Raw genomic sequence first — 23,777 nt, forward strand, 5'->3', positions numbered from 1 at the left:
TAACTTTAACCATTGTTGCCTGCTACTATATTATTTAGGACTACAATGTCTTCGATGAATACAAAAAAAAAATCCTAGAGCTTGTTTATTTAATTTAGCAACTTTTAGCTGCTGTTACCCATAAAGGATAGACTAAGATTTTCATCTATGGTTAAAAATCCAAAACATGCTTAGATGGCTAGAAAAATTAGCCCCGACTGATGTGTCAAAACTAAAGCAGCACTTTGTTTCTGTGGCATATACAGCCTCCAGAAAATAACATTGCCTATAACTACGACCTGTTTCGACAGGATTAATTCTTGCAGTGTAGTATTCTTTGAATCACATATGTGTACTGGTAATGGAGCCACATAATTGTGGGTATAACTATGAAACATTTATCATACTGTACAAATGATTAGTGGGTCCCTTAATTGAAACTGAGATAACCCAGGCTTTATATATTGGCTGTATGGTGCTTGCTTGACATGGTGCCATCATTTATGAACATGCCTTGATTTGATTGATTTATGACTTGATTGTGTGGTTTTTCACTCTGAAGTAAAGAAATAAAAAACACGAGAATAAAATTGTTGCTGGCAGTAGAGAACTGGAAGAAATGATGAAATACACAAATATATAGATAGAAGGGAACAAAGAGAAGCAGCTTAACAGCAGTTAGTGTAGGATAGGCATAACTGGAGAGCATCGCATAACTCTATCGGGTTAATGATGCAAGTAGTTGTGTGCACATCTCCCTCAGTTGGCGAGCAAACTTCGTGGCAATCCATTTTTTGCAGATACTCCACAACCAAAAGGCGCTAAACTTGGATGAATCCGGGCAAGCATCAGTCCCATTGTCAGGGTCCACTCCAATGGGGCAGTCTGTGCCACGAAGAACATGCTGCTGACTTTATATGTCTATAGTCTTAATAAGCTTTTACAGCTAGATGGAAGTGTTTATATTGAGCAAAGAAGGTGCATGCCCCTCTCCAATGGCCTTTTCTGCTCACTTGTACAGGTATGGCCCACACAATGCTAGTTTTAAGTTCATTGAACATCACTTCTACACTCAAACTGTTCAGCTTTCTGATGTGACATGCTCAATGGACTCAAATGTCAGAGTGTGCCAAGTATTGCCAAAAATTTACAATGCTCACAGTACCCTTTTAAAGCTAGTGCTTTTTCTTTAGCCCGGTATATGTCAATAATGCTTATCACACATTTTTTGTATGCTCTGGACATACCTTTTAGGAGTGAAGAGCATTTTGTATTAAGTAGCTGTTACTCATGTATAATATAAAGCAGCGCTGTGACACTCAACTAGCACATATCCATCACTTTTTTTGTGTTTGTAGTTCAATCAAGACAAAAAACATAAAATGCTCAATTTTTAAGCAGCGTTGACATGATACTCATGCAGTTAAGTCACAGCAAAAGGTTTTGTCCCATCTGCTGAATGTTTATTAAAAGGCTGGTGCGAATTTGTTTTTGATTTGAGAAAATCACAGCAAAAAGCACTTGTACAAGCATACTTCTTAATCAACACCTGTCTTATGTTCAGTACCACAAAACTGCATGATTGTTTACAGTTTCTACAGTTCGAATTTGCGTCTTGCAATGCAAAATTTGTATGGGAATGATACTGTAATGAAAAAGCCCATGACAGAATGAAAAGTAAAACCTGAATTTTGAAAGTGTGAAATTTGAGCACCCTCTTATGCTCACCTGCTGTGGATAAATTAAAATAGATTATTTCACAAGTGAAATCACTATACCTGCATTTGACATACATGTTAAGCCATATGTGTGATTAATAAAGATCTTGTTCAAGTGAAAACTTGGTCATCGCTCGATCCACTATGGAAGTGTTAGCTGTGACGCAACTAGACAGCATCATATGCAAACAGCTGACAGCTGACGAATATCACCTGCACCATTGCTCGTCAGTCATTCAGGAATGACACTCGCATAGAGCCAACTAGTGTCTATGTATATTTGGTTCAGGTCACCATGTTCACATCAGTGGTAAAACTGGTATTGCCGCATGCACTACCAACATTTATTACATGCTTTACCATAGTGCTAATTCTAAACCGACCCGGCCTTTACTGCTAGCTAATATTGTTCAGTATCAAAAATGTCGCCAGGAGCCTAAGGTTCATGTGGATCGCTGATCCCTATAAGTGTGTTGAGTGCTGCCCTGCCTTACTGTTTATTCCAGTCAAGTTGCAGCAGCAATAACAGCAGTTTTCTGTTGCTATTAGCCGTTTCTCAACAAAGAGTGCGATGCAACATATGCACGTGCTGTTCTTGGGCATGCTGACACAGTACATACTACTGCTGCAGATTGTAATTAGTGCAGTCCTTGTAGCTTTTGCACAATGGCATACATAGAGTGCAGAGTTGCCATTCAGGGTTTTAGCTAGCTACAGCATGAATCGCGATTGCCTGTGCAGTAGTTGCAATATCGAGTAGGCACCACCAGAAAGCATGTCGCATAATGGCAATGCATTTAAGCCTAGTGACAGAACATCATCAGCACCAATTGCATCATCATCAGCAGCAGTTGGCAAGACAGCTCACCAATATCTTAGATGTCGGTCATCAGAGTCTGCAGTAATAAACAAAATTTATGTTATATTGTGCCTGTGGAAAGCTCTCGAACGACAGTGTAAAAGTGAATTGCCAGCATTTTCAATGAACATGAAAGATAAGAATCCACATCTGCAAACGCTAGCTGAAAAGTAGCAAATTAAATTGGTTGCCTTCACTTTAGAATGTACTACCTCGGCGCACACATTCGTACTTGCAAGTGCAGAAAAACTGCTTGGAGCACTGCAGCGGTGGATGAGTGGCTACGGCATTCTGTTGCCGAGCACAAGGTTGTCGTATTCCTGACTACAGTGGCTGTATTCCAATGGGGGCAGAATGCAAAAACACTCTAGTTGCACATTACAGAACCACAGGTCATCAACATAAATCTAGAGACTCACCCCTACAGCGTCTCTCATATCCTGTGGACTATTAAATGCTGCAATTCAATTCTTAAGAACACATTTAGCAGCAATGCAAAACCTGAAGAGGACAGCACGGCCGCCACAGCTCGTCAGCGCATGAATTCCCAGTGCACCTCCATCTCTGTCTGCCTTTTTGATTGCCGTGCTCATGTCATGGTCTCATTTAAAAGTAGAAACTGCTGACAGTCTTCCTCCAATCTGTGGTTACACCTTCACAAGCACTCCACCGTTTGCCAACATATTTCAAATGGACAATTTGCAAAGATCTGCAAATTTGCTGCCCTACAGAGCTGTATTTCAGAGATGAAGAAATCAGGTTTGACCGTAACGCAAAGCAACGACGCGATATCTGGTGAAATATAATGTGCAGTAAGCCTTGGACTGTTTCATGCAGCGTACGTTGGAGTGAACATTAACAGGTGGGAGCGAGCAATCTCGTTTTGAGGAGTAAAAGAAGCGAGTCTATTCATTAGTGGACATTGCGGCTCCCCGTGATGAACTGGACTCTGGCTTTTCTTCCGCCTCTTGATCTATCCAGACATAGCTACTGGTCTCTACTAGAGGAACCCTTTACCTTCTTACTGCTGGATTCATTCAGCTTTTCTCAAACTTATATTTGGGCTACACCATTAATAGGCCTCACGCTATCCTTGAAAAAAATTAAACAGACTCCAGTGCCATCCAGGAAACGTGAGAAGCCAAGCACTAGAAGAAGACTACTGATGATGCAGCAGACACGCTCAGTCATTGTCATGACAAGTAGAAGAAAAAAAAAGTTTAGGACAGCCTCCACAACTGGGAAGGTGATGTGCTACAACACGAAGCGCAGATGGCAGCTCTAACCAGTACACAGATGTTGAGTGGGCATTAGCCAATGATGGCAGCTGCTGGCGCGATCGCCTTCTCCCTGCAGATTCAGTATTCTCCACTGCTGTAGCATCAGCTGAGTGATTGAGAAATAGAATTGGTAGAATCCTGGACAGCCATTCTGTTGGTTGTAAGTTCGAATCCTTGTGGCACAATGAGAATCTGTCTTTGTAATTTTCTGAAAAAGGATTTTGGGATTCCAGTGAAGAAAACCAGCAAACATCCAAATGGCCAGGGAAGTTAGCCCATAAAAGATATCGTTGTAAAAAAAAATCCAGTACTAATACAACTGTTCAACACTAAGGGGTAATGTAACGTGCAGCACAGGTGTGGTGGCCAGCATTACTTTGATTCATGCTTTCCATTGTTTCCCTTTATTTTTTCTAATCTCCAAATTTGTTGCAGACGAAACTGTTTTCCTTTTGAAAGAAGTGCATCTTTGCTCCTTACTAAACATTCACCCTTCATGCAATCCTCAAAACAGGCAGCAATCACATTCAGGGCTCCAACTCCTGAGAAGCGAAGTCTTGCTTTTGAAAACCACAGCCCATTTGCATGAAGCATTTTACCTGCGAGTAAAACAACCTAGGGCCATTAGACACATGGCATCACTAACTTGTTTCAAGGTATCTCAACAGCATTAAGTCGTGTAAGAGAACCAAGCTTTGCAAAATTACGAGGAAGCTGTAGCACAGGATTGAGTTCTTTTTCTAAATACCTGGTCAATGAAGAAATTGAACAGATGCCGATGAGGTTTGTTGCTCAAGTTAATGTCTAGTGATTGTAGCAAGGTAATCTCTTTTAGGCTGCAATTTTAACGTGAAACATATTTAAAATTGGTCAGGGAAATCGCTTGCTACATGTAATAACCACAAGTAATGAAAACATATTGTGGCGTTTTCATTTATATCATTGCAACTGTACCACCCAGACGGCTTACTTTCACATCGTTGTGTAGAGGAAAAATGCCATTGCTTAATCGTGCATGTCTCTCGCACACAAATGGCGCCGTCTTCATGCCATGCATTACGCAATCGGAGCTAAATCTAGCCTCGAGTGGAGAGACGTTGCTTGGCAATACTTTCATCCATACAAGCAGGAGTGTCCAAGTTTGAAAGGGCTCATTAAGCCGTTGTCGGTATAATTTATCAAACTCAAACTGGTGCAGAGCACAAGTTATAATCCCTACAAGTATACAACTTGTTGCAGAAATTTCACGCTTACATGGTTATGGCCCCTTCCATTCCGACACATAGGGCTCAAAACTGGCACAAGGAGACTTGGGCAGCAAGACAGAGGGAATGCAAGTCCTTTGACCACGTCAGAACTTGCCAATCTCTAATGGGCACAAGCGCAGGAGCCCCAACCATCTGCCTGCCCAACGAGTGGCGCAGGGCAGTGTCGGGCACCATTTCTCCACTTCATTGTCCAAACATCCTCCGCAAGACAAGCAGGCCCATCATGACTAGATAGCGAGCACAATAACAAAATTAGAGCATAGGACTCTCCACTAGCTGTAACTTAAGTTAGGCGTGTAACCTTTCTAACGTGTGAATGAGGGTAACTTGTGTATTTGGTTACATTATTTCTGTACCCTGGTGCTCATACATCACCTGCAACATGCACAAGTCATTCCATGCCCACTGCGGTTGTGTCCCGATAAGACTACTGAATTAAAAAAGAAATTGTTCAAAACTGCAAGATCGAAAAAAAAAAGTGCTATAAGTATAAAGTTTACAATGCTGCAACTAAGAAATAAAAACCTACATCCCAATTTTGTAAACTGCAATCAATAATACATATAAAGTGAAAAAGAAACTCAATGTACGATCTGTGGTGTAGCTAGGTCGTCTGGCACCTGGGGCCCATAGGTCTTCTGTCCCCCCCCGGGTGTAGTCGAGGAAGGCGAGGAAATCAATTTCTGGGCGTCTTCAGACGTCTGCTCTCGATTAGGGGAGAGCCATAATTTTTTACTTTGGACACGTAGAATGAACCAAATAAATCGGCAGTGTGTTTTCCATCTTCTTCTGCACCTTGTTTAATTTGACCTGCCAGATTATTCAATCAGTTTGGTCGGTCTCGTCAGGGTGAAATTAACAGAACTGAACAAATCTCTCTGCTTTACATTCTGTAACAGGTGCAGCTTACAGAGCTGCGATGTCTGTTCTTGCTACAGAGCTATGCAATTGTAAACTTTGTACTTCAATATTCTTTTAGCTCATTAGTTGTGCGCAATTCTCGCAAAAAATTTCAGGCCTATTGCTATGTCTGTAAACGGCAACAAATTCCATTGAAATTGGCCCTGCAAACAGCATTTCCACATTTTAAAGATGGTACAGTAGAAGTGACATTGGAGAGATGCACCTACACCAAATAATCGTTGCAATAAGTAAGCGGAGCGGCCCTCTGCATTCCAGTCAAGCTTACCACAAGTACCATCAGCCAAATTTTTAACATCACACGAGCAGGATGAAGGCAGGACATGTGCACTTCTAAAGGGAAGAGCACAGCAGATTAGCACTTAGGTGTAACACTGCTGATCTCGCTGCATTTCACTGTTAGAAGGCACTGGTGCAGTGTGCGTGACTGACATCGTGACTGTACATGGGAAAAGCAGCAAGGACTACTGCCATCATGCAACCGACGCTATAGGTTGACAGCACTGTGAACCAGGTGGGACTGGTTTATAGGTTGAAAGAACAACGCAACTTGAGAAAGGATGTTACAAGTTTCTTTTACTGGTTGGTTCGAGGACACTTCAATATTTACACACACATGTGGTGCACAACATAAAGTAACTTGTGGGCTAGTCAGAAGTTGCGACCAGAGGTATGACTGCACACGAGTGCACCATGAAGAGAACTTCACAGTCACTTCCTTCCTCACCTTGCTTCCGAAGCGGAAAGCAAGGCAAATGAGAACACGTATGAGTCCCACGCGGTTGGACGTGGAACGAGAAGAACCAAGGTGTGGTCCGATGGCTCAGAAGATGGAAGGGGGCGCTCCGGTTGAGGGCATTCCTGGAGGCATAGTGAAAGTGGGCAGGGACATCAGTCCGGCAGCGCCCACAGGCGTCGGCATCGGTGTGCCACCCTGGCTGCCCGATGCTCCTCCTGCTTTGCGCCACTTCTCCTGGTGGTGAAACTCAGTCATGGGACGGCCTCCGATGCCGCAAGTCCCCACGCCGACGCGGCCGTTGACGTTGTCCGGTGAAGCAAAGATGCTCTTTTTCACCTGGCCCTTCTTGTTCTTGCTGAAGGCCTGTGCAGCAAAGTCGAGAGCAATGCAAAGGTGAGCGTCAATACTTTTTTGCTGGAGAGGTGGTTAATCACGAACAGCAACTATCGTAGCAACGCAAAAAGCACCAGTCCTTTGTCACATCTGTTTGCAACGCTAGTTGCCACTCACATAGATAAGCAGTAGTCTTGTGCGCCAGGAGACAAAAGCAGGGAATAATGAAGTCAAAATGTGCTTCTAAAATGCACACCTGCCAACACAGTCAATATTAAAGAAGGGGAATAGCCCACATTCGTTTTTGAAGTCTGCCCTGAATGCAGACGTTCTGTGGGACACATACACACTTTTTGATACTACAGCACAACTTGGAACAGCAGACACTGCCAAATATCATATCTTGAGTTAGAACATGGTGACTTTGCTGTTGCCAATTTCGCCTCCTTCAGGAACTTGTTTGCATAAACTTGCTCAAAGCAAGTAACCCTCTGGTCTCCTTTCACCATCAGAAGACTTCCAGCGATAGGGTCAGACACCGACGAGAAAAACTTCATAAACTCTAGAGAAAATTCAGGAGAATTAATTGCCAGATAAGAAAATGGGTCAGTCAGTCTGTTGACAGCTGCGGCTCAATAACTTGCAAAAGCAAGCAAGAAGGCAGGCGACAGTATCGCCTTAGCAAACCTGAAGCAGCTTCTGCCCGGAGAATGTGACAACTACTTGGCGAGGATAGTTCACTGCTGACTGACAATTAGGTCGTTAAGACTGACAATTAAGTTGTATCTCAATCTAGAAACAGAATTCAAACTGGCACCATTCGGAACTTCAAGAGGGTGTCATTAAGTTTTGTTTCAAGCATATGCTTGCAATAAGAGTGAAATTTCCAGTGTTTACTAATTAGTACAGCTCAAGTTAATATCCCGCCGTAGTGTTGGTATTCACACCAGGGTTTAAGGGAGTAAACAATTGAACAGCTTTGTTCGTGTGGGAGATGCGAAGAAAAAGGCAACTGCCAGGCTCACTTAGAGCATCTGCCCACGACTGCATGAAGTACCCTTTTCAGCAGGAATGAGAAAAAAACTACAACATCACTTTCAGTGCAGAGCATCATACGAGCAAAGCCTCTGCGTCCACTAGCTTAGATCGCTTACGTGTGCACAATGTCCGGATCCCTCAGCAGAGGACAGATACTTTTCATTTGTGAGTACACATCAATAATTGGGCTTTAGCGTGTAGTACTTTCAGGAGTTTCCATCTCTTGACCCTCCCACCCAAAACTGCGTGTCTCACACCCCTCACACACATCTCTTGCGACTTCGAGAAACAAATGATATTGGTTCTTTGTTCTCATGCACTTTAACTCGTGCACCTGGCTAAGCTACAACATTTGTCCTGACCGAGTGTTCAAAGATCTCGTTGAACTTAGCAGAGCAGTTTCTACACTTCTCATGGTAAAAAGTACGATATGGCTGTGAGTAGGTACCCTATAGGCAAAAGTAAGTTCGAAGCACAGTTGTAGTTCAGCTGAGGTGTTGAAGGTTGCTGGTGTGGTGCAATACCATCATGATCAAATAAATAAGAGTACCAACTTCAGCTTGTCTAAAATTTTGATTTTTTAGAATACTGTGCTTCAAGTGACTGCCATCATGGGGATACCTTTAAAGTGCTGGTGCTAACAGAATACATTGGACAAAATTATTTTGAAAATATCAGGGCATTGAGCCTCTGGTAACGGGGTAAGGCAGTTCAGATTTCATGAAAACGTGGAGATAATTTTATATAAGGATGAATTGCTGCATCAAAACAAACTTCAATGGATAGCCCTATAAACAGCTGCTGGTGACTTTAGTGGCGATGTAAAACTAACATGCAGCAGGAACAGAAGTGATATTAGCAACCTCTCAAAGCAGTATGGTCAATCTTCATGAATTCTGCACATCCAACTGCTTTGTATCGCTTTGCTGCCCTCTCACACAAATAAAATTCGACATTCGTGCAAGGCTACCTTTGAGTTGAACTCCTGCCACTTGTTCTTCTCTTTTTCTCGATCTTCCTCAATCTGTTTCAGGCGCACAGCCTTCTTCTGGGCCTTCTTCTTTTTGTATTCCCTCTCGGCAAGCAACAGCTGCTTCCTGCATGAGAAAGGCAGCCAGTAAGCAGCAGCCCAAACACATACCAAGAAGCTTGAGAAGCAATAACCTGTTCCTTCTTTGATGAATAGATCTGCGTGCAATCAAATGTGATGGCAGCTGAAGCAGACAGGCGCAGTCATAGCACAGACAAGCCAACTGGAAATACAGTGGTTGCATGTGATGTTAAATGTCATGCATGTACAAGTTTGTAGTACTGCTATAAGCTCAGGCCTTAAGTTTGATAACATTTAGCAAGATTCCCTGACGAATTCTATCATTTGAGAACCTTTGCTGGGTTTTCTACAGCTCCAGGGCATTTCTGTTAGGGAGAAACGCTGCTCTTTGGAGCCGAAAATGGGCCCAGATATCTTCTCGTGTTCAATTTGCTCCAGGTTGGTGTGGAGCTTAGTAATGTCTGCTGTCAGGCTAGTTGGTACATGGCTAGAAATGGTTTTAGGCGCAGAGTATGACAAGGACAAAAAATAGGAATGGACAGGCACATGTTTTGCCTGTCCTATATAGAGGTGTTTATGTGCGTGACCTTGAATGTCGCTCCCTCGACAGAAGGGCGCACAGCCTTTCATTTGAAATTTCCACAGTTCTCACACCATGCAGTGGTTTGATACTTTGCAGACACCATCATTGGCCTGTGTTCTATGCACCACGCTTATCTGTTTGCTATGTCCAAACTTGGTAAGATGTCTTTAAAAGGGAGACTAAAGAGGAACAACAAATTTTGATTTCTAAGCAATTCCTTCAACATTTTACTTGCATTTCGGGATAAACTTCTGGGGTTTTGTGTGCGAAAACGACACTCTAATTATGAGGCAAACGGTAGTGGAGGGCTCCGGATTAATTTTGACCACCTGGGGTTCTTTAACGTGAACCTATTCTACACACACAGATGTCTTTGTATTTCACCCCTATCGACATGCGGCTAGTGCAGTCAGGATTGAACCCTCACACTTTTTTAATCGAAAGAAAATGCTGACTATAAGTGGAGGAAATCAAGACCAAACATCCTATATTGAACTCTACTCCAAAATGGCAGCGCCAACGACATTAGTGGCAACGGATTTCATGGTACTTTCAGATAAATGCAATGTAATCTATTTTTACCAGAAACAGTCACAGAAGTTGCCAGGTCAGGCTCTTGCCCGTTTTTGAGCGTAACGTCATAAAAACGCCTTCGCAATCAACAAGCTTCAGGCAGTTGTTGCCAGAGTTTACCATGTGCTGTGAAGCTGGTGCAGGAAATCCTATGTGGAGCCTCTTGCACCAGTTACTGTTTTCATGCATTTCCTTTGCTTACCAAGCTTCCTTCAGAAAAGCCAAACTCATTTGCAATTTAATCAGTGCAATCTATCAATCTAACACTGCATGTTAATGTTTCGATCCCACAACCCTTCGCATGCGAAGGTTGTGGGATTATTCCCCACCTGCGACAAGTTGTTTATTCATCCGCTTTGATTTCCATTCATTTATTCTTTCTTTATTTCATTTATTAAGCATAAGTAATTTCCCTTATGTTGTCCTTGGTGTCTGTTTGTTGGCTTTAATGATATGACTAATAAAAATTGGGCCTCTCGGTCAAAGCCCATTCTTCTCGTTAACTACGACAGAGTGCGATGAAAGGGCAGAAAACATGCAGTATTTATTCACGACAAAAGTAGGCTAATTTCACCTGATGCCGCGATGGGCTAGCAGCGACGACGGTGGCCTCAAACTCGCTCAAGCTACGAGCCAGCTTTACCGCCAGCCCCCTTCTCGGCAAACACCCGCACGAGGCTGATGTAATGCGCAATATCTGCCATTGTCGGGCCTGAATCACCTGTGCTGACTCTTTGTGTGTCGTCCTCATCACTGTCGTTAGGCGACACTTCGGCAATGACAGATGCAACGACAGTGGAAGGTCGAACCTTGCAGCCGACGTATTGTCGCGGTCGCAGCAGCATTGAGGACCAACTTCTCCATCGCATTCCAAATGCCACACATCGTAGTAAACGATGGATCCCTCTCGCATGCCAGCACTGACTTCGTGCCATGCTCGACAGCACGAAGTCCAATTTTAAAGTGAAGCTTTCTTTGCTTTTTCCTTTACCTTTCCCACTGCTGCTGCCCGGCACACCGCGTCAGGGGATGGTTGAGAGCCTGTGTATACATGGAAGGAGCGTGGCAGAAAATAGCCCTAAAGAACATGTTTGGACGGCAGTGCATCTAATGGGCACAATGCCCTCTGGAGCTCCCAGGTCGTCACCACATTAGCCCCTTGACAGCTGTAATTACCCCCCCCCCCCCAAAGTGCTTACCTTCCTACCAACGTGCAAGCCCAGAAGGAAGCTAGATAGAATCGAAAAGAGGAGGGGGGAGAGGAGGCAGAGACTGGGTTGATCCGACGCAGTCGCAAAATGGGTGAATAACAGCCTTGTCACTCTTCGCTCGCAGTTCCCATACAAATACAGAGGGAGGGGGTGGGGAGGTAGGGAAAGTGTGACATGAGAAGGTAAGGAAATGTTCGATATACAGTAAAACCTCGTTAAATCGCACCCACTTAAACAGTAGTTTCGTTTTAAAAGTAATAAAGTGAAATCCCTAACTCAGTGGCCATTGAACATAATGTGTTTTCTATCTGCATTAACCGTACCATGTTATTGTGTACGTATTGGTTAACATGTAGGGTTTCCACTTTTCGTAGTGCAAACATCACGGTGCGTCGTCTCCATCATGCGGCCAGGCAGAACAACAATCCTCAGAGATAGGAACAACAGCCTCCAAGCTCCCTGTGCGTTTGTGTGTGAAGCCACATCAACGTCAACATCATTTCGGCGCCGTACCAGAGAGCATTCTGGCGTCGTGCAAGCGAGGACTCTCGTCTTGCCGAAGCTCGAATACAAAAGGCGCCGGGTGCTCCGCACAGAAGAAAAATTAGACGTTGTCCGTGCTATTGAACGTGACACGAAAAAGTCGGCGCTGGCACACGACAGGGATCTGCTGCTCTGACTACGGTGTGTGGCATTTGGAATACGAAGAAGTTGCTCGGCAGCGCTGCTGCGACCGCGAAGAGAGATGTCAACTACGAGGTTCGACTTTTTGCCATCGTTGCCTCTGTTGTTGCTGAAGTGTCGACTAACGACAGTGATGAGGACGACATGGAAAGCGACAGCACGGGTGATTCAGGCCCGACATTGGCAGAAGCTGCGCGTTACGTCAGCCTCATGAATGCAATTGTCGCGATGAGAACAGCACCCGGCAATGAAAAAGGCGCCCTGGGACTTCTGCAGCTCTACCGCGCGCGTGCACGGAGAATACGTAATGCCAACGAGGAATCTGCCATGCAAGTGTTTGCTGAGAAGAGGGGGCTGGCTGCAAAGCTGGCATGCAGCTTCAGTAAGTTTGAGGCCGCTGTCATTGTGCTAGGCCGCCACGGCATCAAACAAAAATAAGACTTTTGTCGCGCGAAGTGCATAAATACTGCATGTTTTTTTCCCCTCTCATCGCACTCTCTCTGAGTTCCATGTTCAGTTTTCGACAGGTAAGTGGGCGATCTCATGCTATTTTGGTTAAACAGTACTACCGTTTAGTACGCACTTTTTCAGTCTACGGTTTAACGAGGTTTCACTGTACTTAAGTTCAAGGTGTGGTACTGTGCGTTGCTGCTATTTCTGATAATAGAACATTGCAAGTATGCCTAGCAGACAACTTACGCAGGGTGTGCAGAAGCAGAGCCGCGTTAATTAAACCGCACTGCAGGGTATAGGTGACACAAAAGAAGCGGTTGCATGTCAAATCTATACTTCTGTGCCTGCCGTGATAGCTCTGCGCCTATCACATTGCTCGAGGTTGCGGATTTGACCGAGACGGCCACATTTCGACAGGGCCAAAATTAAAAAAAACTTGCGCGCTTAGATGTGGGGACATGTTAAAGAAAACCACAGTGCCAAAATTAATCCAGAGTGCGCCACTATGGCCTGCCTCATAATCTGATAGTGGTTTTGGCATGTACAGCCCCATAATCCAATTCAAGTTTAATGCTTCAATCAAAACATGATGTGCCATGTGAGGCAATGACAATGCTCAACTCTATCAGAGGTTATGAAATATGGCGCACATTAATGCCTCAAGCAAACACCTCTCCTTTTGTGTACTTCCCAGACAAAGAGTAGTGGTGCATGCAAGGTAATGTTTAACATCAACTCACCACTATCATATTGGACAAAACGTTGAAGAAATTAAACATTTGCCATCAACATCACTGCTAATTGTCAATCAAAGCAACCAGCACAGAAAGTTTCGCTAACATCGATTCCCACAGTGCGTAGGATCTGTATCATTTTTTCTTCTATGCTGAGCACCCGGTTTTTGTCCTAGCTTGCTCGCCACCAGAACACGGGCCACAATGCTCATACTCTGGCACGGTGCCGAAATGATGTTGATGTGGCTTCACCTTTCCAAACGCCCTCTGCGTTTGCGCTTGGAGGCCATTCTAATCTCTGAGGCTCATTTGTTCTGCTGGGCCTACGTACCACCATGATTTCACGACGAAAAGTGGAAACACTAAGTGTTAACCAATACGTATGCAACAAACTGGTACGGTTTATGCGGATACAAAACACATTATGTTCAATGGCCGCTGAGTGGGGGCTTTGAGTTTACTACTTTTTAAAACGAAACTACAGTTTAGGCGGGGTACAATTTAACGAGGTTTTACTGTACAGGTATTTGGAGAGTCTCCAGGCTTGGTGTAATGTAGAGATTTCTTCCATTCTACGCCACTTTCATCATCCAGCATTCACAGCTTGCTGATCCTGTTGATAGAGCAGGTGGAGCCTTGCCTTGACAACTGAGGAAGCACAAAAAGGAATGGCATTCGCATAGAATCGTTACATTGTCCAGGCCCTGAACTGCTCCCTCAGCATCACTGAAGTGAAGGGAGTGATGATTGCACTTTGCGTGCACCACTAAATGTTTAAGCAGCTTTTCTTCATCTGGATAATCAATATGCAGTGTGATGTACACTTCGCTTTCTCCTGGCATTGTAGGACACTCAGCTTTATAAGGCTTACTCCGGTGTTCTTTCCTTGCGAAGCCATCCGTGAAGTCTGATGCCTGATTCCAGAGCTCTTCTCCGAGTACAGTCGCCGACTGATTTTTCAGACTCCAAAAATTCGGACATGCTCAATTATTCAGTCTGCTTCACGGCACCGCCATTCTCCCCATAGACCATAATGTGTAACAACTGTTGAAAGTTTGGACACCTTGCAACCTCTAGTCGAATTTTTCGGACACTCCTTGATCCAACTCGATCGAGAACACCCTGCACCGACTCTGACCAGTGCATGGTTCGACTTGCTGAATGCCATTATTGTTTTGAACGGAGCCTCCTTGCTGCCCCCCGAAGTGGCGCTACTGTAAATCCCCGCTCATCATCATTGTTTCTGCCTGGTGATGCAATGGCGGCATACGGAAACATCGCGTCAAGTGTCTAATGGCGGCGACAATGCCCGCGCAGACTGCGCTGGGGAATGCCGGCAAGCCGGTGCCGGGAGGCCTAGGATCTGTTGCCTTCCGATGTGCTCCCTACTGACATCAAAAACGTTCTGCCGAGACCTCCGCAGTGGTTGCATTGCGATTCCGGACACTGTCTCATTTGACAGTTTCATAGGTGCTGATACTGCTGTACTGACATGCGTAGAACTTGACGACGGCGAGATCATTCGTCAGGTTCCTGCTGCGCTGCCGGACGATGACTCCGAGTCGGAAGATGACGCACCATGTGCTCCGCTGCCGTCGCATGCGGAGCACGTACAAGCAGTGACTGTGCTTTCAGCCGTCTATAGTGACCGTACGACCCTCTCCGAGATTGAGGCTTATATGATTGTGCCTAAACGGAACAGTGTGCAACAGCGCATTCACAATTTCTTCAAGCCTACTGCCACGCTCGAATTAGTGTGTGGAAATAAAGGAATTTTTTTTTATTAATCTGCTTTTTCGGACACCTGTTTATTCGGACATTTTCACAGTCCCCATGAGGTTTGAATAAACGGTCGGTGACTGTGGTGCATTCAGCACCTCCAAGGGGTTACTGTTCACTAGAATAGCAGTCACTCATTACCTCAGGCCTGGCGATTTAAGGAAAAGGAATCTTCCTTACTTTTTCTTTGCTGCCGCTCTCAGACTAGGTCCATTCTCCCATCTTTTCCTGCTTTGCTGAAGACGACACCAAACATTGGTTGGGGCAGCTTTTGTCTTGAGAAGACTGTCCCTAGTAATTGCTGTCATCGCCCGAGTCCCCACTGATGTCACTATCAAATAAAACGTCGAGAACTTCTTGACTCAATAGCACACAGCAACCACCGCTTGCTGCCATCCTTTCACAAGTGGAACACGCACACAAGCGTTCTAAAAAAAATGCAAGCCACCCCTGAATTGGACACCTAGTGCCATCTATTGAAACATTTCTAAACTTGTCCAGTGTACATACCTCCCACCGGGCAAAACACTCGCTTTGGCAGTAAGGGCAGTAAAGTGCTGGCTTTGACAGTAAATCACATGCTTTTACAGCAAAGCAACTTGTTGTTGAACTGCGACGAAACTGTAATGTTCCTTAACGCGCATCTAGGACATTTTGCATTTCGCCCCAGCAGGAATGCTACCGTGAATAAAACCTAGACCACATGCTCAGCAACAGAATGCCATACAGAGCGCCACTGGGGCAAAAGCTTCCACCCCTTTACACATAGCTAGACACCTTCCTAATCACACAGCTAGCAGGCAATGAAGATTTAACACAAAATTTCTTACTTGGTTTTCGGTCCTCCTTCGATGACATTGTTCATAGACCTCTTGTTTTTGTGGGCTTTCAGCTGAGACAGCTGGGAAAGATGGGGTTGCACAAGATGATATTAATGGTGGTACCTTGCCTGAACACATCAACACACTAGGCTAGATATGATGTGGGCTATGGGTTAGCTGAATGCATGAAGATTTGTTTCCTACATCAACTTGACAAGCAACAAATAATGCTGCCACATACACACTTAATTGAAGTCACAGGAATATTACGTCAACTTTCGAGGCTTTCAGAGAAAGGCAAAGCAATGTATTACAGTTACTTTTTGCAGGTTTCTACAGAAGTATAAGAACTTGGATTTGCACACTTGCTCGATGTGTTATACCCTGTCATCTTAAAGCACCACAATGGAACTTCAGTTCTCAGTAATCGCTCAACGATACTATAATTCCAATAGCCAAATGTCAACTGCTAATGCTGCCTTGTAAAGAATATATAAGTTTCTTTGTTACTTTCTGTAAAGCCAGTTTAGAATTAGCATAAAGTTCCTGTGTCATTTGAAAGGATGCAAATGAACTCAAAACCTGTAACTGCAAATTCTTACTTGGAGCAATGGGGCAACTGTTTCTAATGAGTTAAAGACAACACTCAAAAGTGCAGTTGAACCTCGTTGTAACGGCAATTTACGCAGCAAGTTTATGGTGAAATAAACTTCAAATTTGTTTGCTCACACTTAATTCAATGGCAATTAATGGAATCAACGAAGCAACGTACAAATTGGGGTTGGCACTTGCGGGCACAATAAGCACTTAAGTGCAGCTTATACATGGGGACACCATACATTACTCCCTAGTCGTTAACTACTGACTTCACATTACAGGTATATGGATGTATTAGAACAGGGCACTCCCTATGATGAGTGGTAGTGGCTTCACTGCCAGCCAATCAGCTCGCTCCCTGTCCCCTGACGAACCGCCTGCAATCTCATCATCTGACCACTGGCCATGCACGGCTGCATCAGGGATGCATTGTGCCTGAAGCCACAATAGAATTTTTTCCCTAATTCACCAAGCACAATTCTCCCCATCGCATATTTTCTCTACTTATAGTGACAGCAGTCAATGTTCAAATCAAGACAAATTGCAAAATATGCATGTTGGTGCTTGACCGTGGCACATGGCTTCACCACGAGCACACCTACAATCTTCATTCTATAATATGTGCACATAAGTGCCAACTGAAAAACAGACTATGCTGCAATTACTCTCGACAAACTACCTTGAGGAAAAGCTATGTTTACAACTATAAAATGGTCAGCTGCACAGACATTTTCTGCGGGCGATCTGTGCTGCACACGCTGCAATCTGCAAGAGCGAAATGGCACATGGAGATAGGCGTCAAATGCGCATGTCACTTCCGACGGTAGCCGTGGCTATCAAAGGTACGTTTCTGCCACAACTGAGGGCAACTGGTCAATTGTGTCTCAGCTGTAGGCCTTAATACACAGAGGCACAGTCCGTAATGTACCTCCAATGCAAGTTGCCACAAGCAAGAACATCAAGAAGCGTGTCAGCAAGGCTGAAATACTTAAAGGTACCCTGAAACGATTTTGACAATATTGTACAAACGTACCGAGTACTGAGTCGTTAGGGTATGTCCTTCTGATCATTAATTGACGCATCTAAGCACTCCGCATAAAGTGCATAATATATAAGGTTTTAAAAATGTATATTGCTATCGATCACAACACGCTACTCGGCTGAGTTTTCAGCCACCTCTGACCACGTGATGCAAGGTGACCATTTGACACCAGTCGAGCGAGCTGTCGGATTCGCTGCTCAGGGCACATCATTGATGTTTTTTCTAATTTTATGGCAAACAAATGTTGTTCATAATAGTTGGAATGTTAGCTAATTTGTTTTTATAAAGAAGAAAGTAACAGAAAGAAAATTCACAGGGACAATTTATCACTACACTCAAGACTTCCAGCACACAGCAAATGTCGTCTGCTTGTGTTGCAATTCGCTTCGCATTGATGAGAGCTCCGCGGTCAGTGTTGGTCTCTATCTTTCTTTTCGCAAGCATAATGGTGCAGCCTTGTTAAGTTGTGGGCTGCAAACATAGCGACTGGCAATATATTAAGCTGCAACATGCTCTGTCCCTCTGCAAGGCAGCAGAAGAGCGGAGTGACCGCAGCACATCGGACTGTCGTTATCCAATCAGTGCCATTTGCGCATTTGCGGCCGTTACCTTACGCCAGGGTATTACTACCACAATGTAGTGTTTCGCGTGTCCAGTATTCAGGTAAACACAAGTGCAAGCAGACTGGGCCTGGGCGTTTCATGGAATGAGAGGAGGCACAAACCTGAACAGTCTGGACGGTGCAGCCACCTGGTGGCACAGAGCTCACCCAAACACAGAACTAATATAGCAGTAACAAAGTGTATTCTACTTTGCCACTGGTGTAAATTTCTCGCAAAAGCACAAACATAAACACATTGTTTTTCTAAATGTTTAAAATGTTTTACACTTGGTTAGAGCAATATTAGCTCTTTATTTGGCTGGCTATGCTCTGCGCCGCCAGGTGTCTGGACCATGCAGACCAATCAGGCCGCTCATGTACGTCTACACTAAAGCTCCATGATCACACAGTAGTAGTATAGAAGGGCTTTAGTTTAGTTAGTTTAGGCCCCTACCCATTCGTCGAAACACCCAGCTCGCCTGTGGTTACTGGAATACTAGACACACTCAGCACTTTGATAGAATGCACGCAATGCACGTTGCTTCGATAGCTTCCGCTTAAAATTTTGCTTGGGCGGAGAGGTAGGAGAGGCTTCACGCGATGGCTCCAAGACAACCAGAAGTAGATGACACGACGTTCCATCATGATGAAGAGCCAGTGAAGGCGGAGGTTAGCCCTGGTCACTCGGCGAATGAGTAGAGGAGAAAATGCATGGCTATGGAGGAGGGTAAGTTGCAATCGCCAACAGTTTTCTTAATACCATATGCTTCACACAAATTGTGGTGTGAATGATTTACAGTAGCTGTACCGTACATGTCTAAGAATTTCTCCAAACCATTTCAGGCACCTATTAAGGAAAGCAAACTTTACAATTACATTATGCTCGAGACAATTCAGTAACATGCAAGATGATTGCACACTTCTACAAGAATTCTGCCAGGGAATACACCACTGTTACTGCCGGGTATTACCATGACATATTATAAACATCTGGCTTTGTTGCAGACAGGCTTAACTCTAATGTAACAGCATCAGAAACTCTCTCCTGTAAGGTTTGCTAGCAGGCTAGATGCCAATGCATTCTTTGTAGCAGCATTACAGCACAAAGTAAAAGTCTCTCTCCTGCTCATTGATGTCTCCTCTGAAGAAATTCCGCATAGGGCCCTGTTAACACCTGGCATTTACAGTTTTTCAGCACATCTTGTATGTCCCGCTTGTGAAATTATTGACCCAATTTTTGACCTATTTTTACAAAAAACAATAGTGTGCACTGTTTGCTCCTGATACTACTCCGTTAAAACAAGGTCCAACTGCACACGCACATTCGGCCGCTAGTTACATAGAATCAAAAGGTCTTACCAACTGCTACATTTTGCCTCTACATTTTTATAAACCCATCTTGCGGCCGCATACTGCAAGAGGCAAATGAACCAACAAAACCGCCAGTCACAGAGTTCCACAGTGTGCAGAAAGAAGAAGAAAAATAATCGTTGCTTCTTTTTTATTTCTCTATGAGCTGGATACCTACACGTTCGTTTTCCTCAGCTCCATCGCTAAAGCCGGCGTGTCACGTGCCTACATTATGTCCCTCGCTTTCTCTTGGATGGTGTGGGCTCTTCGTTATTTGGAAAACGAAAGAAAAGACAGTCCAGATGACAACCACTCAGTATCGAGGAAAAGTTAGGGATTTAGGGCTGCACCACTATGTTGTACACAGTTTGCGGCCATTGTGATGGGCACTCGTGGCTGGGACATTACCTTTTGAATTATCGTATTCCCATATGCTGTGAAAGTGACTGTGGCTTGTCCTTCACCAATGATGTCGTCAATTGTAGCATCATAGTACCTGTAACACACACACATAAGCAAGTTCAGTATCTGAAAAGCATTAACCATTCAACTTGTCATTAAAGTACTACAGTCGAACCCACTAATGACAATATTCAAGTGCCAAGAAAATTCCATGCCGTTATTATAACCGGATTGCGGGAAAAATTCAGACGGCACAAACATTCAAGCATTTTAAATAAACAGAAGGAAGCACAGTTGAGGCCACTTAGAGCATTACTGCTTTTAACAATACTTGGATGTAACAATGAACAACAGCTACTGCACTGTGAACTTTTATGTGCTCTTCAGTAAAACAAACCACATACTATAACGTTCCCATGCCACATTACTGGCTATAACAGTTCAATCTGGCTACTGGGTTTCTGCATCAAAAAGAAAAGGAATGCAAAATCCAGGAAAAGAAAAAGAAAGCAAACTGCTTCACCATGCCTGCCTTTGTGCCGCACAGCACGCCTTCATTGCCCGTCTCCCTTTCACCCCTTCAACGTCAGTGAAAGATTGGAAGGGAGGCAGGAAAGGGACGTGCAACGCCGGCAATGTGGTGGAGGCGTGCAGAGTGGGTGGCAGAAGTGGATGTGGTAAAGCAGCTAGAGCTTCTTCCCCACCCTCTCCAGTTTTTTCACACCCAGTAGCCAGATTTAATTGTCATAATTGATAATGCTGCATGACAGCATTGAAGTATGTGCTCTATTTTACCATAGAACGCATACAAAAGTTGACACTGGATCAGTTGCTCATTGTTACATCCAATATATTGTTACAACTGGAATCGTTATAAGTGGTTAAACTGTACTACTACTACTAATGCTGCTGCTTGATGCTGCTATTATAACTAATAATTGGGTGTTTGTGGGTTCAACAGTTTGAAGCTGTACTGTGGGCTAGGAGAAATGTCCCAGAGGAGGGCTACAGATTGATTTTCACAAGCCCAGGTCGCTTAACCCTTTGACCGCCATGCTTTCTTTTTCAACTGCTACACAGCCACTGCTGGGTTTTTTGTGGCCATTTTCTCCTACTTCAGTATTTGTGCATAGTTAATAAATTCCTCCATCTCTCTTAGTCCGGATGGATGGACATGCCACAATGGTCATGGTCGCAAGTGCCCTTCCAATACTCAGTTCTGGTCATTTTTTGTCTCTGGTTGGCTCAGTGGACATTCTGTGGAACACAGAACCTGGTTCACCGTTGTCAGTTCCTGACTATTTATAATTCCTCAAGTACTCGTAAATCTCCTCGCCTGTCAAAGCGTGAATGGACCTGGCACACTATATCGTCATGGCTGCTTGGCCATGAAAAAGCAACCGAGCAGTGAGGCAGTTGCTCCGCCAGCAGTCAGTAACTTCATTTGCAAGGCTTTTGGATTTTGCATTTGCAGCACATTTACATGTGCTGCAAATGTAAATTACATTTGTACAATTCCAAAATTGTTGCTATTATCCTGAGAGGAGGTTTGGTAAACCAGAAAAGACACAAGAACTACAGACACTGGCACAGCCTTGAAGTTCTTGCAGCAGCTCACCAAGACGTCATGGATTTTGGCAGTGTCTTTGGGGGCTTAATTTTTAATATGCACTATATTGTTTTCTAAAGGAGGCAAAGACTGTATCTGGAGAGTTTTGAGACCTTGTGCTGCACTACAATGGCCCAAATATTAGAAAATACTTTGGAATCCATGAAGCCACACTCATGTACCAATGATGCAGCGTCGATGCGGAAAAAAAAAATAATAATTTTTAACCTTTGACCTTCAATTTTTCTTCCGATAACGAACTTCCTATACCGAAATAAACAAAAAGAAAATTTCATACCATTATTTATTAGCCTTAAATTATTTAGTGTTTCTTTTTAGCGTCTCTTAAAACGCAAACTTAAATCTAACAATACAAGCTTTGCTCCACACATTGTAGCAACCTGCCCACAAGTGATCGCACGAAATTGCCAGCCTTGTTGGAAATAATTTTCCAACAAATTCTTATACAGTAGAATTTCAAGGTCATTTATACTTCACTTAAGTTATTCCAACAAATGTTACGCAAAAAGTCTGAATAGTACCCCTCTCATCTTTTGCACACTGCTGGTTATTTTTTTCTTCTTTGTTTTGCACTGTGAACATGGCATGTTAAGATTACTGTCGAACATACAACATGAGGGGGACCTTATGCAGATTCCTCTTCTGAAGCAGCGCAATAGTCTACTTTCTTGTTCCCACCCAACTTTCACAACTATATTTTTACAACTTAATTTTCTATAAACACTTGTATAGAAAGAGAAAAGACTTACTGTCCATCTTTCCACATAGCCAGGCACTTGTCCCCGGGAAACCAGCCGACACTTTCATCCTTGGACGCGGAAGCTTCTCCTCCCGAACGCTTTGAACTTTCACCGGGTCCTTGCTTTTCTGATGCTTCCTCTGTGCTTGTGCTGATCAGGTTCAATGTCAGGCTTATAACTTCCTGTTACAGTAGCAAAGTTATGCGAAAGGAAAGAAGACGGGGAATTTTGCATTAGCTACAGTACAATGGTACTGAACATAGGATTCATAAGCTTCACTCACAAGCAGGTCCTCCTTTAGTTTCAACAAATCCTTGTCATCTGGATCATTTGTGAGCGCAGCTTCAACCTGGAACGAGAAACAATTAATATTGAAGAATATATGCTCGAGATAGAATAAATCACGTGACCACTACGCCTCGAACGTAGCAGGTAGTGATGTATCACATAATCGAAGCATGCCCAAGCAAGTGTCAAATGAAACAGCGACATTACAGCTGTGTATGCAATAACTATGCAGTGTCTATTCTCCCGGCAACCGAGGGAATTTCTGAAACTAATTTCTCCCGGCACACCTCCTATTGGCTCTCGGAAGGTTAGGTTAGGCACAACTGCAGGCAGTTTTCACCGGCAGTTTGTCACGTGACTTCGGAACACCAAAAGGAGGTGAGTGACGGCAAAAAGTCGTTTCAGAAGTTCTCCCGGCTGCCGACGAATTAGACGCTGCCCGATAAGTGCACTGCGGCCATGTACTCGAACTCGCGCGTTCTAGCTAATCTCAGGCTATAAGCTGTTATGTCGAATAAACAAGCAGATCTCAGGTTTCACGTCTTTCCCTGAATGGCTGAACATTCGGAACTAGCAAAGGATGTTGAAAGAACTATTACAATATTGCCCTTCCGTGTTCTGGCTACTGATGCGCTGCGAATCTGTGGTCGTCAAAGTTCTAACCGTTGAATGCAGAAGCGAATACTGATCTGTAAGCACATTCTCATCTCAGGGCACGTCACTTTATATATCTTGCCATAAATACGGCTGTTACCACCATGGTAAACAGAGGTCATCTTTAATTCTTCCCTTGTGTGCGCTAAACGCAGTGGTCGAAGAACTTTGGTAGTGTTAGCTTTTGGCAGACGGCATGAACTACACGTTTCGGATCGACACATCATTGTAACATCGCATTTACGCTGCCACTGAAGGCTCAGCGTTTAAAATAAAGGCACGCGGGAAATTGGTATCACGTTGAATTACCTGCTGAAGCTGAACTTGATAGTTTTGGAGACTAGCAGTGGGATCATCCAACGCCATTTTCGTTGATGACTGTTACAATGGTGCCCCCTAGCGACCACCGTGAACAGCAATATACCCTCGTTCCCATGCAAACGCATCCT

At 44.0% G+C, this 23,777-nt stretch overlaps 2 protein-coding genes across 3 annotated transcripts in view; one reads left to right on the top strand and one right to left on the bottom strand.

Annotated features, from left to right (window-relative positions):
• The window catches only part of Rab32 (RAS oncogene family member Rab32), a 31,946-nt gene extending 30,127 nt beyond the window's left edge, over positions 1-1,819 (top strand). For both annotated transcript variants that reach the window (XM_065427946.1, XM_065427945.1), the window contains exon 6: positions 780-1,819. In XM_065427946.1, the coding sequence (XP_065284018.1) occupies positions 780-890 (111 nt within the window). In that variant the 3' untranslated portion in view covers positions 891-1,819. The remainder of the gene's footprint in view (positions 1-779) is intronic.
• A 4,762-nt stretch (positions 1,820-6,581) lies between these two features.
• Spf30 (Splicing factor 30) lies at positions 6,582-23,765 on the bottom strand. Its single transcript, XM_065427950.1, has 7 exons — positions 23,638-23,765; positions 22,670-22,735; positions 22,396-22,568; positions 20,023-20,110; positions 16,034-16,104; positions 9,106-9,232; positions 6,582-7,127 (listed from the first exon to the last, which is right to left on the bottom strand). The coding sequence occupies exons 1-7, from the start codon at positions 23,692-23,694 to the stop codon at positions 6,849-6,851; spliced, it is 861 nt and encodes a 286-aa protein (XP_065284022.1). The 5' UTR covers positions 23,695-23,765; the 3' UTR covers positions 6,582-6,848.
• Between the last annotated feature and the right edge of the window lie 12 nt (positions 23,766-23,777).

Source organism: Dermacentor albipictus, chromosome 3 (genome assembly GCF_038994185.2).
Source record: "Dermacentor albipictus isolate Rhodes 1998 colony chromosome 3, USDA_Dalb.pri_finalv2, whole genome shotgun sequence".
Taxonomy (NCBI): Eukaryota; Metazoa; Arthropoda; class Arachnida; order Ixodida; family Ixodidae; genus Dermacentor; species Dermacentor albipictus.